This window comes from Mchenga conophoros, linkage group LG23 (assembly GCF_057382185.1).
Source record: "Mchenga conophoros isolate Kocher_MC1m ecotype Shallow Benthic linkage group LG23, M_conophoros_male_GT1.1, whole genome shotgun sequence".
Lineage (NCBI taxonomy): Eukaryota > Metazoa > Chordata > Actinopteri > Cichliformes > Cichlidae > Mchenga > Mchenga conophoros.
Window position 1 is genome coordinate 11,199,477 of NC_140547.1, and position 14,748 is coordinate 11,214,224.

The window sequence follows — 14,748 nt, forward strand, 5'->3', positions numbered from 1 at the left end:
CAAACTCTATAAGATTTATATATATCTTTTCCATATGGGCAGGGTTGACTGACAGAGAGTTACAGGAATTAAGACGTGCCAAAATCTAAACATGGATAACTGGGAAGTTGGAATTGTTAATGATTTCTCTGCTGCACGTTTGGTGCGTTGGTCGTGCCCTTTGACCTACAGCCTACATTAAACCCTGGGTCATTATGTAAAGCTCTGTATTATATCAGTTCTTTGTTTGTGGTGCACATTTTTCCATCACCTACTCTACAAAATACAGAACAGTGTAAACATCTTCCAGCTCATGAAACACAGCTGAGGAGATGCCTCTTAAACATTATTGCACTTTGCTTTCTATTTTGCTTCTAAGGAGGTTGACTTTCTTTTTTAAAAGTTTTTAAACTGGTCTTCAGCTGTAGTTCTCCAGCCCCCTGCACGGCTTTCAAAGCTTCTCTTTCCACATCAGCTACTTTGAGCCCAGTCCTTGGACCTGAGCATTTTCAGAAGAATGTTTAGTTTGTTAAGCCACCCAACAACCAACCCAACCAAAAACTTAACAAAGAAGCAATTTTCTTACCAGCAGCTTGTCACCAAAACACAAAATCACAACAAACTTTCTTTTTAATTGCAAAAACACTTTTATTACATTCTTAAATCCACATATAGTATCACCATTGTGCAATAACACTTCACTGTGTTAAACCCTAAAGGGCTTTATATTCATGACATGTCATAAATTATTCCATATTAAAATCTATATTGATTTCATAGTTATAATCTTAAAATAGAGTGAAAATATAAACAGAAGGATCATGACAAAGAGAAAGTTTAGGGCGACATGTTTAAAAACGCTCTTTAAAAAAAATAGAATTACATCTCTCCAAGACAAAAGGACACTAAACCGATGAGAAACAAGCACATAAAAGGATAAAAATTTAGAAATGAAAGATCACAACAAAACCAACACAAGAATCCGAGATTATAATCCATCTTTTATATTTATATGTAGATATATATATTTATATATATCCTATTTAATCTATAACTCAAAAAAAACATTTTGCAATAATGATATTAGACAGGGGTAAAATCTTTGATACTTCTGTAATCAAACATTCACAAGAACATGTACTGTACACAGTGATCAAGGTTTAAAGGTCTTCTATGTTGGTGCAAGGTGTCTTGCTAGCTAGACTGACTGCAGACACTGTAGGACAGAGAGCCCAGCTATCTCCCTGAGTGACTCTAAACAGAAATGCGAGTGCAGAGCGTAACTACTGCCCCCCGGACAGACTTTAGGCCTGCAACCTCACAAAATATACTCAATCTTATGAAGTTAGCGCGTCTAGCGTTTTCAGGCTCGACGCACAAAGTATTGCACTTTGTTACAATCTCTAAATGCCGTTCGGCCATTTTCAGCCGATCTGAAAAGAAGGTGGCTGTGTATTTGGTACATTACATTATAAATAGCGTTACTTGCTGTGCCGCAAGGTCAACTTAGTCAAAGTGCTTATGAAAATATTAGCTATAGTACACGGCAAAAAAACAGCTCAATGTACTGAGAACGATGGGAAAGACAACATTGCACAATCCCACAATGCCTCTGTCTTAAGTACCAAGACAACAGTAACACCCCCTTCATACTAGCTGACAAAATATAGTGTATGGTGAAGAGCACTGTCCCAGCAGTGCAGAGCAAACCTGGCTTACATTTTTACACAAAAGCAGACATCCAACATCTGTCGCGTGATTGTCTTAAAAAATGCTCGAAATAGAACTTAGAATTACAATTTCTTCACAGCCTTTTTAGGATATTGGCAGAATGGATGCTCCTTTGTTTCTACACAAGTCCAATACATTCCCCAGCTATGAAGACGCACCCTCTGTCTGCAGAGTGCGTCTCCAGGATTCAAGATAGATCTGTATCTATCCCGGGCTTCCTGGACCTAAGGGCATGAGTTGCTCTGACAATCGGAGAGGATGTCCTCAGGGCAAGCACATCCAGCAGGTCATTTGCACTCATTTCCTGTCCAGTTTTAAGCAAAAACACAGTACATTTTGAAACAGTTAGCACTGGTGTTCAGATTTTAGCACTAATTGCTGATTTCTAATACGAAGCAGAAATAATAACTCAGGGGGGTAGCTGATGGCTCTGTCAACCCTTTGCTGTGCCATGTAGTGTTTGAAAAGGGTGAGGTAGTAAAGGAGTGGAGAACAAGAAACAGAAGGGTGAATTCTCTGATCAGAACGCCTGCCCGACCCCACAGCGGCGAGGACCTGAGCAGAAAGGAAATCTTCTAACACCACCATCCACCTACCTCCAACCATACTGGTGGTGATACACTAACTGTCACATTCAAGAGCTTTCTTTAATCCCGAGTCTTTTGAACCTGTGGGTGGCGACGGTAAGGAGGGGATCCTCCGGGGGGCACGATAACCTCTCGGGGGCTGGACTCTGGGCAGCGGGAGGGTTTATTTAGTGTTTCTCACTGGTTTAGCATGAGCGCGAACCCGTAACATCTCGTGCCCAGAGGTCATTTTTTGATTCTAAGGAGGACTCGTAAGTGCTAGTTTACATTTTTACATCTCAGCAACAGCCTGTCTCTCTCCGAAAGACCCACAATAGCTCTGTGTGCGTCTCTCTAAGTGGCATTCGCAAAGGGAAAAGGTAATAGGACTGAGGTCACTGATTAGATTTAAAAAAAAATAGAGAGATCACTTACGTCAGTGTCTGAGGGTGTGCTCATAAAAATACCTACGACATTTTCAGCGTAAACGCTAAGTTTTGTACTCCGTGTGCAAGACTTTCCAAGTGCTTGGCAACAGAGACGCTAAATGTTCGCCCATGACCCACACAGTTTAAAAACTCTGTCTGCTCGAGAGTTTGATCATGGTCCCTTTAAACAGTTTGTTCATATGTTAGAAAACTGAAAAAATATGGGTGCTACCAAAAATACTTAAAGAAACAATTAACAGTTACTAGACTGACGATGGAAACAGGCATCGTTACTGCAAATCTCCACAAAGTAGGTGAGGATTTTAGGTATGTACATTCTATATCAAGCGCAGGGCTGTGCTGAATGGTTCAGGGAACGGGAGGTACATTCAACAATAGCTTACAGGAACTGTGAGAGCGGCGAGAGTCCAATTTATTAGAAAAGAACTCAACCTAACGAGAGGTTTAAGGTCTTATAGAAAAATAATTTTGAGAATACAAAGAGCGTAGGCTACTTTTGAATAGTTCCTTTAACTCCCTAAAAGGAGGTAAAGTGCATGGATTACCCAGCAGCACTTCCTGTCGTGTTAGGTTTAAAGGACTGGCTCGCAGAGCAGTGAGAGCCAGAGGTGAGAGGAGTGTGCGCTAAAGCGTAGCATGCAGGATTGTCATTGAGCTGCTGGCTGGTGTTCCTTCAGCTGGTTGCCACATTTGAATCTTCCTCTCCCTGCACCTCAGTGTCACTATATGACTCACAGCACTTAGCTAAATAGCCCTAGCCCTCTGTGGAGTCTGGGAAGGTGAGTTCACTGCCAAAAACCTCCCTATACAGAGGAGGGAACGTATACGCCGTCTCTGGGTGAACCAGACGGAAAAACTCCAGTTTGTCAATGTGAAGGTTGCAAATGGACCTCATCATGGGAAGCTTAGACACCATCTAGAAGAGAAATGTAGAAAAGATTAAGGATTTAAAGTGGACACAACTTCCAGTAAATGTTAAAATATTAGGGTGTTTTAGCCAAAATAATGGTGATACAGGAGCTGCAGCAGGCTTTGTACCTTAGCCAGTTTCTCCTCTGATGTTCCCTGTCGCTGTAAGCAGCGCTGCAGAGCCACGTAAACCTTCTCCTGCAACTTCTGGATCTTCTGAACATCCGTCAGCCAGGGTCGGTCTGAAAGAGAAGGCAGTCACATCGGGTCATTGTTTGGATCTGAACCCAGTAAGTTTTAAATGTGTAACTACATATAAACAAAACATGAAGCTTTTTACAAGTAGTTTTATATTGTTTTGCTATAAAAAAAAAAAAGTATATATATAACTGTCTGTGTTTTACAGGACTGCACACCTTTTTCCAAAACGTGAGCTTTTATTGACTGTTAAACATCCACAATTTAACCACAGTCGCCATGGTTTCAGTTTCACTTTTATACTATGATACAATGATGATGTAGGCGGGCTGCAAGGTAGGGGTGAAGATGAATCATTCATTCATCAATAGTATGCTTTGGTAAAAGGCCAACAGTAGTTTTCAGCTTGTGCCAGAACATTTAGCAAATTATGGGGTTTATAAATATCTTGTGAGCGCTAGTACTGTGAGGTAAATTTGAACTGCATTGAAACCTGTTCAAACCCAGCATGCAGACACAGTTCTTATGCTACATTTGTAGGACATCCGGACAGGTTCATTCATTTTTAAGGTAAAAAAAACAAAACAGGGAAGCTTCAATCAATCAAGCAATCAATCCCCAACAAAAAGGTTTATAAGTTTACAGATCCCAGGCAGAAAACCTGTACTGACCCTTCTACGTGCATTAGAAAAACAAAACCAGAGCATCAAGGTGGTACTCGGACGCACCGAATATCAGTTACACCAGTTTAGCATGTGTGAGTGGGTGATTTCCTGTCATCTCACCTGGCGAGAGCAGCACAGCAGCACTGAAAAGAGCAATCTCCTCGTCAGACATCTGTATACGGCTCAGGCTTTTAGCCAAGTCAAACACCGCATTCACAAGGTCGTCACAGCCTTCGGGGACAGAGAGGGAAAAAAATGGCATCAGAACAAAAATCTAGTGGCTGTGATGAGAACGGTAAACAATTTAAAAATGACCTAAAATCCTCCGCTCTTCCCTTCATAAAAGTTGTTTGGAGAGAAAACTAGCAAGCCAGGAAGAGACCGTAAACGTGTGGACTCACCAAGAGCTTTGAAAAGCTGAGGAGTGGAGAATTTTCCATCAAAGAGCATTGTATTATTGATGGGGTTGTAGGCCCGACACATGCGGATGAGCAGGACGTCCATGCAGCCTATTGACACAAACAAAAAGCCATTCAGGATAAACACATTCATACTGAGCAGAGATCAAACACGATAAAACCAGTTACCACAGTCACATGTTCGGTTTATTTCATTTTTCAAATAATCCCACATGTGACTGACACATTAATAACAACAACAACATTTCCAGTAAAGATGCTCTACTACAACAATACACAAAGGCGAAGATTTAGATTTACACAAAACTACACATAAATTATATTGATTTAAAATGCAATGGGACCACTTTGAGCTGCGATGTTCTGATCTGAGAGAGCTAAAATAAAGCGTTTGTGTTTGTGTGTGTCATGTACTGACCTGCTTTGAGGAGGATAATCTGATCATTCTGACAGAGGTCCATGAAGCCAGAGATGCGCTTAGCAAACTCCACCACATACTGGATTGCATTGGTGATGTGAACGGCACACTGTTGCCAAATCGCCTCAGCTGACTGCAAGAGAAAGACAAACACAGGAAGGCCATCGGATTAAAGCAACACATGAGACATTAAACAAGTTGTTTGGCATGGTTACAGTTTTTTTTGGGGGGGGGGGGTTTCGGTCGTACAGTGTGGTTTAAAGTATTTCACGCATCTCGTGTGAATCTGCAGTGTCCATCTGTGGCCTTCCTGTACGAATGTTCAGATTAAAGCGACAACGAAGAAAGGAACATTCCAACAAGTCGTACCTCTGATTTCTGCGCTTTGTAAAAACTGAAAGCATTCCTTTGATAACCTTGTAAAGGACAGTGTGAGTTTACAGAGTAGGATTAACAAGCTGGAATCACGCTGCACATCATTTTTGTCCCACTGTGTCAGATTAGCTAATTATAAAGTCATAAAGTCTCACTGTTTCTCAACAAACAGTCGCTCGCTGACTTTCACAATTTGCACGGAGGCCGTGTGACTGATTTCCAGGGAAAACAATGTAAACGCACAACGGCGGCTGAAATGGTGCGCACGATACCAGCTGTGTTGTGTTACTCTGTTTTACAGTTTCACCAACTTCTGCAAGTTTACAGTTGGACTCGCAGCAGCAACAAAAAACCCTCAAAAATGACTCTGCACTCGTTTAGGTCAGCAGCAAATTTGTCAGCAATAATCTGTCTAAAGTTTACCTTGGTCTGGTATGAGCGGGTCTCTTCTGGGCTGTACAAGGTCCACGCCATTCTCTTGAGCTCCTCCGAGGTGTACTGGTTCGTCTCGATGTGGGACTTGACCACATTCTGGGCAACGCGCTCTGAACCAAAAGAAAGTCTTACTTTAGTTTCTGTTTTTAGATTTGCAAGAGCATTCGAGAGGTTTCTAATATTCATGAACGTCTTATTAGAGGGTTTGATGCTGACCTATCTCGAGCAGGGAGCAGCCGTCAGGCAGCGGGTTGAAGATGGCGTGTGAGAAGAGTCCAGAGTCATGCAGCAGCTGGTACTCATGCTTGATGCTGTGGTTTCCGTCACCAAAGTCCAAGCTGGTCTGCTCTGGGGAGCTCTGCGAGGAGGAGCCGCTGCCTGCACTTCCTCCCATCATATCCAGGTTACAGTAGTCTCCTCCGCCATCGTCCGGGGTCAGCGGCAGGTCAAAAAGCAGCCCCTCCGGCAGCGTTGTGATGTCGTCCAGATCGCTGAGCGTGGCGCTGGAGCCTCTCCTGTAGGTACGGCCATGGTCAGCCGTGTCGCTCTTCTCCTCGCGGGAACCAATCCCTCCGCACTCCTGGGACTGCTGGTGCTTCTGGACCTCTGCGTACAGGCTGTCACGCTGCTTTTTGGACATTCGACCAAACTTTACAGCTGCAGTGGGGAAAAACGAAACATTTAAAGGTCTCGGTAAAACAAGCGTTAGCGTCTCACCACTGTGATGGGCGAAAATGGAGTGAATTAAATACAGATCTTGTAAGCGAACTCACCATCGCGGCTCATGCCCAGAGCGAGACACTTCTGCAGCCTGCAGTGTTGACAGCGGTTACGGTTGGTCCGGTCGATTAGGCAGTTCCTCTGTCGCGAGCACGAGTACATGGCATTGTTCTGCTGGCTGCGCCGAAAGAAACCCTGCAAACAAAAGCAGACGTGAGGGGCGCATCTGACAAAACGCATCGACACTTTCTAAAGATCAGCTCTTCCTGTTTTTAAACCAACTGCTGATGAATGTTGCTCACCTTGCAGCCTTCACAGGTGATGACACCATAGTGAATCCCTGATGATTTGTCCCCACAGATTTTACAGGGAATGACTTCTATTTGAGCTGCAGAGAGAGACAAGTGCAGAAAAACGAGAAACTATGAAATCCACATTCACAGGTACAGATTCATCAGAACAAATGTGACAATAACAGAAATATGATACAATTTATACAGAGTACACATAAAACACAAAACATAAAAAGGACGTAATCCATCACTCGTTCATCGTTAAAATCTCTCAGCGGGGGCGACGCCTGAAACATTAACCTGTTTTCAGCAAACCTGTTGCTCTGCTCGCGGCGTTTCTCAATATTTTTTGGACCTTTTATTAAAACAAGAGTTGATCAATTATTTATATCTGCTTTTAACTGTCAGAAACATTTTTTTCTTTATGATTTTACTGGCAAAATCGAATTGGTCACATTTATAATAAAAATATCAGTAAGTTTCAATGAAAATGAAAGCGGATTCAATCCTCTGCAGAAAACCCAGAACAGAGTCTGCTTTTTAGGGCAGTCATGCTGAATGCAGGTATTGTCAGGCCTTTACTCCAGGCTGACATAACGCTCAGCTTTTTGAGATCGAGTGGCGGCCGTGCATAGGAGACTTTTTGGCGCACTTTTCCTCACAGAAACTGGCATTGCATCATCTTTGCGGCACGATATTTGAAATGCAGCGGATGAAGATGAGACACATTTGTGATTATGTTAGGAGGAGAAGGAACACAAAAGAAACGTACGCAGTACACCCGTGGAGTTCACTGAAAGCCTGAGCCTTCTTACCGAGGAACAGGCTGTTCTTTTCATTATGTTGTTTATCTAAGTAGCCGGGCCTCCTTCGAGCCCAGAATAGCAGGTCAATTGCATTAGCTGAGGCCCTGGGTTATAAAGTTTCACAGCTCTTTCTTGCTCTGTAGCTTTTCCTCCAGGTTGAACACAATGTTAGCGGGTAAACAGCAGCTATTACTGCCACGCTGACTGTCGCCGTGTATGCTGTGTGCAAAATCCCATTTTTCTAGGGCTCTCAGCCGCACCAAACAATCCACTAAACCACCTTTGCTGGGTCACAAGGGGCATTAGGTAACCGGTAAATCACACAAAAGGATTTAACTGGTCTTCAGAGCTTTTGAGAAAATTGCTGTTTTCTGAAGGGGCTGATTTAAACCACTCACAACCAATAAATTTCATGAGTCACTCTGCGTGGGGAGAGACCTGCGTCACACACTGAGGCTAAATTAGACGGATCGGTGACTGACATCCTGCAAATCTTGACTTATTGCCTCATTAATTTCCCCTTATTTTTGCCTTATAGAGAAGTTTTGTGTGCAGCACAGGTGACATATCTTTAAGGATCTGGTTTATCTAGAACGAGCTAGACACTGAAACGTAAGTGTGGGATATAAATAAATAAAAGGCAATGGAAAAAAAAAGTCCCATTCTCCACTGCTCCCTTTATCGCTCCCCCCTCAGAGCCTTACCCCGCCCTTCAGCCTGTTATATAACTGCATCTGGCTGCATTCCACGAACGAACTCATTCAAAGGTGGTTGTCCCGGCAACAGTGTGACGAAAGTCCCACACCCTCCTGCGCTCCTATTGGCTTTCGAGGGAGAAGTCAGGCCTGTGAGTCGCAGCCTCACCTGCCAGTCAGCTGAGCGGCACAGCCAAGCTCAGCAAACAAGAGCTGCTCCACTGACACAGTTTCCCATTCAGTGGAGGGGAGGCGCCTGCGCTGGCAGCCTGCAAGGAACACAATCCTGCTTCTGGCAGGTTTTAAGGTGGAATCAGATCTGACTCGGTCTTTAAGTACAGGCGGGGTGGATTCCTGCTTCTGGTTTAGAAAGACAAGGGTGTAACATTTGATTATAGAAGGAGACTAGACTGAAGACACAAATATCCAACTTATTTCCAGCAGCATGTCGTACAGTAAAACGCAGGCAGACGCAGCAAATAGTAGGTCTTAACTTGTTACAGCATGTCAGGTGTTTGAGTGAAATCGCATCTGACTTTGAGCTTGGCCATAAATCTATTTTTACCCTGGTGCAGAGTGGCTGTGCAGAGATTTCCCCTGCTCTCAGGGGCTCTTTGCCAAATAAACCAATAAATGTTGCATAAACTAAAATGCTGCACATAAGTACACTTGATTTTGTGTAAATACCAGCCTGTAGATTAATCATGCCGAGCCCTAAAGGCTAACACACGCTGCTGTGATTCGTAAACATGTTGCTGTGCAGGACGGGTCTGAACAAGAGCGTCTTTATTCTCGCCCTGTTTATTTCTCAGCATTCATTTTTGTTCCAGGACCAAACAAAGAAACTCCTCTTTGTTTCAATGCCAGATTGTATGTTTAAGCCCAGAAATCTGTGTGTTTTTAGACACAGTCACATTAGAACCTAATATTAGCTCAGTGATCAGTGGCTTCAGTACTAACTGACACCAGCTGTATAAGTGAAGCTTGATCGAGCTCAAATATGTAAACTTTTACCTCACAGGCTGTGCTACCTGTGGCTGTGCTACCTGTTGGAACCTCCAATTCAAAAAGAATTATTCTTCCATCAGGTTTACGGCCTTTGAAACCTTCCAATTCAAAGAGGTTTTCATGTAAAAGTCTCTTTTGTGCCAGTTACTCAACACTTCTTTCTTTGTCAGCGCTGTAAACAGTGAGCGAGGCAGACTTTGCCCTCTTATCCCAGCTAATCAAATACCGTCCAAGGTCCTATTTGCCCTAGACTTTACATTTACCTGACATATTGTACACTTAACCCATAATCGAACGGGTATCCGGGGCATGTGTGGTATAGCACGGCATATGGTTTTGTGCAACATAGCATGAGGACTGGTTGCCATTGAAGAGCTTGCTGCAGCCAGGTTATTCAATTACCCACTTTCTACAGGTTTCCCATTGAGGGCCCCAGTGGCCACCTGTTTTCTGTACAGCTCCGGTAGATGAGGAGTAATGATTGCCTTTTCTCTTCTTCTCCTCCCACTGACCTACCTATGGAGCACAGTGTGGCCTGACACTAACCCCGAACATTTTAAAAATGTGCTGCAAGCGTAATAGATTGATCTGCGGTGAAATGAAACATTTTATTGCACACAGAGGATGTCACACTCCCACAGTACACTTTTTCTTCTAATTATCTCAGATTTTCAGACAAATGTAATGAGACACATCTGGCTTGAAGTATAACCAGCCTATCACTGGAAGCCAGCCACGTCAGTGCATATACACAATGTGCCGTACACAAGCCTGTCTGCACACGTCAGCCTCGCCAGATTAAAAGGGTGTTTCTCTTCACGTTTTTACACTGGCTGTATTACACTGCTAACAATTAAACATTTAAAGTGATTGCCTTAATATAAATATTTGCACGCCTTCATTCTACTTTTTTGTTTGCCTTGTATTAAATAATTATATGCTGAGCACAGTGCTGCGTCTGCCGAGAAAGCGGGTCTCTGTAATCCCGCACCATTGATCAGAAAAGATAAAGTGCATTCAGCTGGCTGTGTGTGTGTGTGTGCGCGCTACTCCAAGCTCAAACCCAAGTGGGCCTGTGCAACACAAGCAAAGACGGACTGAGGAATTCGCTTCCCAGCATGTAATCGCGCTCGCTGCTGCAAACAGCAGGAACAAATTCAGGACTGTGCAGAAACAATCACAGTCACCTTGAATTAAAATCTCTTTACGTCTGTTCGCATGTCTGTTATCTGCTTTCACAGAAATGCTTATCGTGTATTAGCACACCTATCAAATGATAATGGATTATGATACTTTTTACTCTAAACAAATGTTAAAGAGAACAAAATGATATTTTTAACACAGTGACTGCAGAATGAAGTGCAGTCATAACACACACAGAGCTGTCACACTGTGCTCACACAGCAGCCTGCAGGTTACACGAAGAGTTAAAGCTTTAGATAAGAGGACTGGAATCTTAGCATGCAGTTGTCAGACACAAAGGGCACCTTGACACATACAGTAACTTGCTGTGAACTTCCCCAAGGCTGCACAGCCCACAGATAGTGGCTTTGATGCTGAGCTCAGCACAGCAGTGTCCTTGGACAGCAGAGACGGCGTCCCTCTTTACTGCCACCGTGCCTTTGATTGGGGGGCGGGTAACTGAGCTCAAATGCAGCGGCACCGAGTATGAAACTCTCTGCACCCACGCGCCTCAAACTCAGTTACACTCATGACTCTGGAAAAGGCCAAATTCAAGTGCACTTTAAGATCTAGCTTACATTTGTGTTGTGAGTGGCTGTGTCTTGTAACCCTGCTGTGTCCATATCCTGCCTGTCACAGCGGTGTGCATGATGGTCCAGCATCGCAAAAGCCATTTGAAACGGGCAAAGTCAACTCCAAACACAACACGCACATGAGAGGAGGAGACGCGTTTGTGTCCCATTATTTTATCTGCAACTTTGAAGAAAACTGAATCTTTAAAGACAGCAGGCTGTCCCAGCTCAGCTCCCATCCGATGAAAACATCCCTGAAGGAAATGATCGACTGTGTTTTATTAGTCTGACAACAGTATCGGTGTACACGCACGCGCACTCACGCACGCGCCGTAATCCTCAATGACAGAACTAGGTCAATGGAGCACCTCCTCTCTCTCTTTCACAGAAAAACCGAGTCTGAAAACACAAAACTCTCTGATTTATGAATTAAAGGAAACACCGGGACAAAAGAGAAACTCAAACAACCTCCATATTATTATCATTATTATTATTATTAGTAGTAGTAAACTGTATCACACAGCAGGCAGCTCTAACATGTTAACAGTAAAACTACTTCTAAAGCGTGTCTGTAAGTATAAACAGTAGGAAGGTTAATAATCACTGAGAGCTGATGCTGGAAATAACGTAAACAATCCTGGCTGCAGGTTTTTGTGCAGCCACGAATCACTCCGCTCTCCTCCTCCTCCCTGCCTCTTACATAACCGGAGCCGCTCGCCGATTAGATTTCCTCTAATCACGAATCCCTGCTCGGATCCGCGCTCACGGCCATAATCTATGTTTAACACGACCCTCTTTTTAAAATTATATTTTTCACTCTTTGTGTCAAAAGTGTGCAAACGAGCCTGGCAGTCTTTGAAGTGACAGCTGGTAACTTCACGTCCGATCAGCTGCGCGTAGTCGGAAACTTTCTGCGGCCGCTAGCGCACGAACAAACACGCAAATACACCCAAAAGTCACGTTTTCCACAGTAAGAAAAGAAACCTCACCTCTCATGTCTGCCGTGGGTCTAACCGACTGTTGGGGTCATAAATGTCCGCGTGGAAATGAAGCCAAGGAACTGTGACAGCAACGCGCACTTACTCGCTCCACACCGGAGCCGCTGGAAACCGTCACAACAACGACTCCTCATATGGATCCGTAACCCGCAAGTGTGTGACAGCACGCCTCCGCTATGTGCGTTCTGTTTGCGGGAAACTCCAGGCCTGCTCTGCGCTCTGCTCCTCTCTGCTGCGCGGTTCGCTCTAACCTAGTTTCGGCGCGTGGACTACACATGATCCTCATCCCGCGGCCCGCCCGCCTCGTGCCCAGAGAGCTGACGCGCGCTCCCCCTCCCCCTCGCGCTTTAAGGAGGCTCTCGCGTGCGTGGGAAAGTGTGGCAGTGTGTCACTTCAGACCGGCAGCAGACCAGCGTGGGAACTGTTTACTCTCCTCCTGCAGACCTGCGGCACGCGCAGACTGCCAGGGAGGTCCCGAGACCCCCAAGACCCCCCCATCATTGAGTGTGAGAACACTCAGAGAGCAGCAAACACAAAAACTCAAACTATCACAGCTTTATTAGGTATATAAATAATGACACACACACACACACACACACACACACACACACACACACACATATATATATATACACATATACATATATTTATTTTTTAATATAGTTTTCAGTCGTAATTTAAAGTAAAGCAGCATAACCAGCCATCCATGCAGGATATGCTGGAGCGATGTAATCCTGGGTCTGTCCTGGGGCCTCTTCCTGGAAGGACATGACCCAAACACTTCTCCTGGGAGGTGTTCAGGGGTGATCCTGGTCAGATGGCTGTAACCCAGGAGGCAGAGTCAGTCATCCACTAATTGGAAGGTTGGTCGTTTGTTCCAGTCCAACCCATATGGAAAAGATATATATAAATCTTATAAAGTTTTTATCTGTCTTGTATGAAACTTGTATGAAAAGCATACAAGAGTGAAAACTATACAAATTATATAATGAAACTTGTATGTTTTGTATACATACTAAAAAGATATATGAAAGTAATGAGAAATTGGCCACTTTCATGAGTAAATCATATATGTTTTTACTATTTCTTTTCCATATGGGAAGTGCCTTTATGAAGGAGGCATGTTGCATAGGGCTCTGAGGAAAGCAGAACCAGTCCCTTTCCATTTAAATTCCCATATGACCTCAGCTGGCTCCTCTGGATGTGGAGGAGTAGCAGCTCTACTCTGGTACCTCAGACCACCAAGCTCCTCACCCTGCCTCTATGGGAGAGGGCAGATACCCTTCAGAAGAAGCTCATTCTTACGTACTGCTGGCATTGCAAACCAAGGCCTCTCTACAGATGTACAGGGACCAGAAATGCCCAGGCTGGACACACAGAAGCCAGTTTGCCTCATGTGATGCTTGGGGAATGCTGGTCTTCTAGTCAGCTAGTAGTGAAGTCTCCTTTATGATATTCCAGTCTGTGAAGTTCCCCATCCTGATGAAGAAGGCAGCGCTGGCTGACAGAGCAGCCTCAGCCCCAACCCCCACATACTGTGTGTTACTTTAATTCAGCATCAATGGAAAGCATTAAGTGAAAAAATAGTCCAAATTGGACTATTTTTTCACAGAAGTTTTTGCTTTTGCTCCAGGCTGGTGTCCCCAAATCATTTGTATTTTTAAAAACCACTAATGAAAGCCAAAATACAAAATAATGATCACACATCACATCATTAAGAACAAACTGGCAAAGTCTGTCCAGCCTAAAATTGGACCTACAAGCTAGACCTCCATAAAAACCTTACATACAGGCGAGATGTAAAGATCCTGACAGCAGAGATGATGACATGTGACATTGAAAATCTATTTATTCTTCATGGCTGTTAAAGTGACCCATAATAGGCTGAAAAACATTTTGTCTTTAAATATACTGCAGCGCTGTGACATCTGCATGCATGTTAAAACTGTTTTTAGCATAGTTATAAATTCTATGAATGAAAATGTGTTAAGTGGTAAACACTTCTTGTGTAAATACAGAAGTCAGTAAGAATAGTCACACAAACAACACTCCATTTACTTTAGTATGTTCTAGCTGAAAGAATGTGGTACTCCATTTGCAAACTAAACACCCATATATATATATATAGATATAGATATATAGATATGTTTATATACATGAAGATTGTGCTCAGCTTACCTTTTACTTGGATACATTGCAAGAGAGCTTAATTACATCACAGGATTAACAAACACTAATCTGGCTAGAGGAATTAAGTGTGAGCACAGGTTGTTGTGCTGCATTTTGTTTTGTTTTCCGTTTCCTGATATGGGGAAATCCGGGCTAAATGT

The 14,748-nt window shown here is 43.6% G+C and overlaps 1 protein-coding gene across 2 annotated transcripts; it reads right to left on the reverse strand.

The window, feature by feature from the left end:
* Window positions 1–602: 602 nt before the first annotated feature.
* On the reverse strand, window positions 603–12,690 carry rorca (RAR-related orphan receptor C a). Of its 2 annotated transcripts, none has more exons than XM_085264244.1 (10): window positions 12,410–12,690; window positions 7,167–7,252; window positions 6,918–7,059; window positions 6,361–6,801; window positions 6,133–6,254; window positions 5,335–5,467; window positions 4,899–5,006; window positions 4,618–4,728; window positions 3,764–3,876; window positions 603–3,641 (listed from the first exon to the last, which is right to left on the reverse strand). In XM_085264244.1, the coding sequence occupies exons 1-10, from the start codon at window positions 12,414–12,416 to the stop codon at window positions 3,480–3,482; spliced, it is 1,425 nt and encodes a 474-aa protein (XP_085120370.1). In that variant the 5' UTR covers window positions 12,417–12,690; the 3' UTR covers window positions 603–3,479. The 2 variants fall into 2 exon arrangements, with proteins under 2 accessions (XP_085120370.1, XP_085120371.1); XM_085264245.1 differs by lacking the exon at window positions 12,410–12,690 and adding an exon at window positions 11,427–11,603.
* Window positions 12,691–14,748: the final 2,058 nt, after the last annotated feature.

What these genes read in the sequence shown, in the direction of transcription:
- rorca (XM_085264244.1), bottom strand. An exon ending in TCAGCTTTTCAAAGCTCTTG is followed by an intron (nt 4,729 to 4,898) that starts GTGAGTCCACAC and finishes CTGTCCCCGAAG; the next exon opens with GCTGTGACGACCTTGTGAAT. An exon ending in TGCTGTGCTGCTCTCGCCAG is followed by an intron (nt 3,877 to 4,617) that starts GTGAGATGACAG and finishes CTTCTCTTTCAG; the next exon opens with ACCGACCCTGGCTGACGGAT.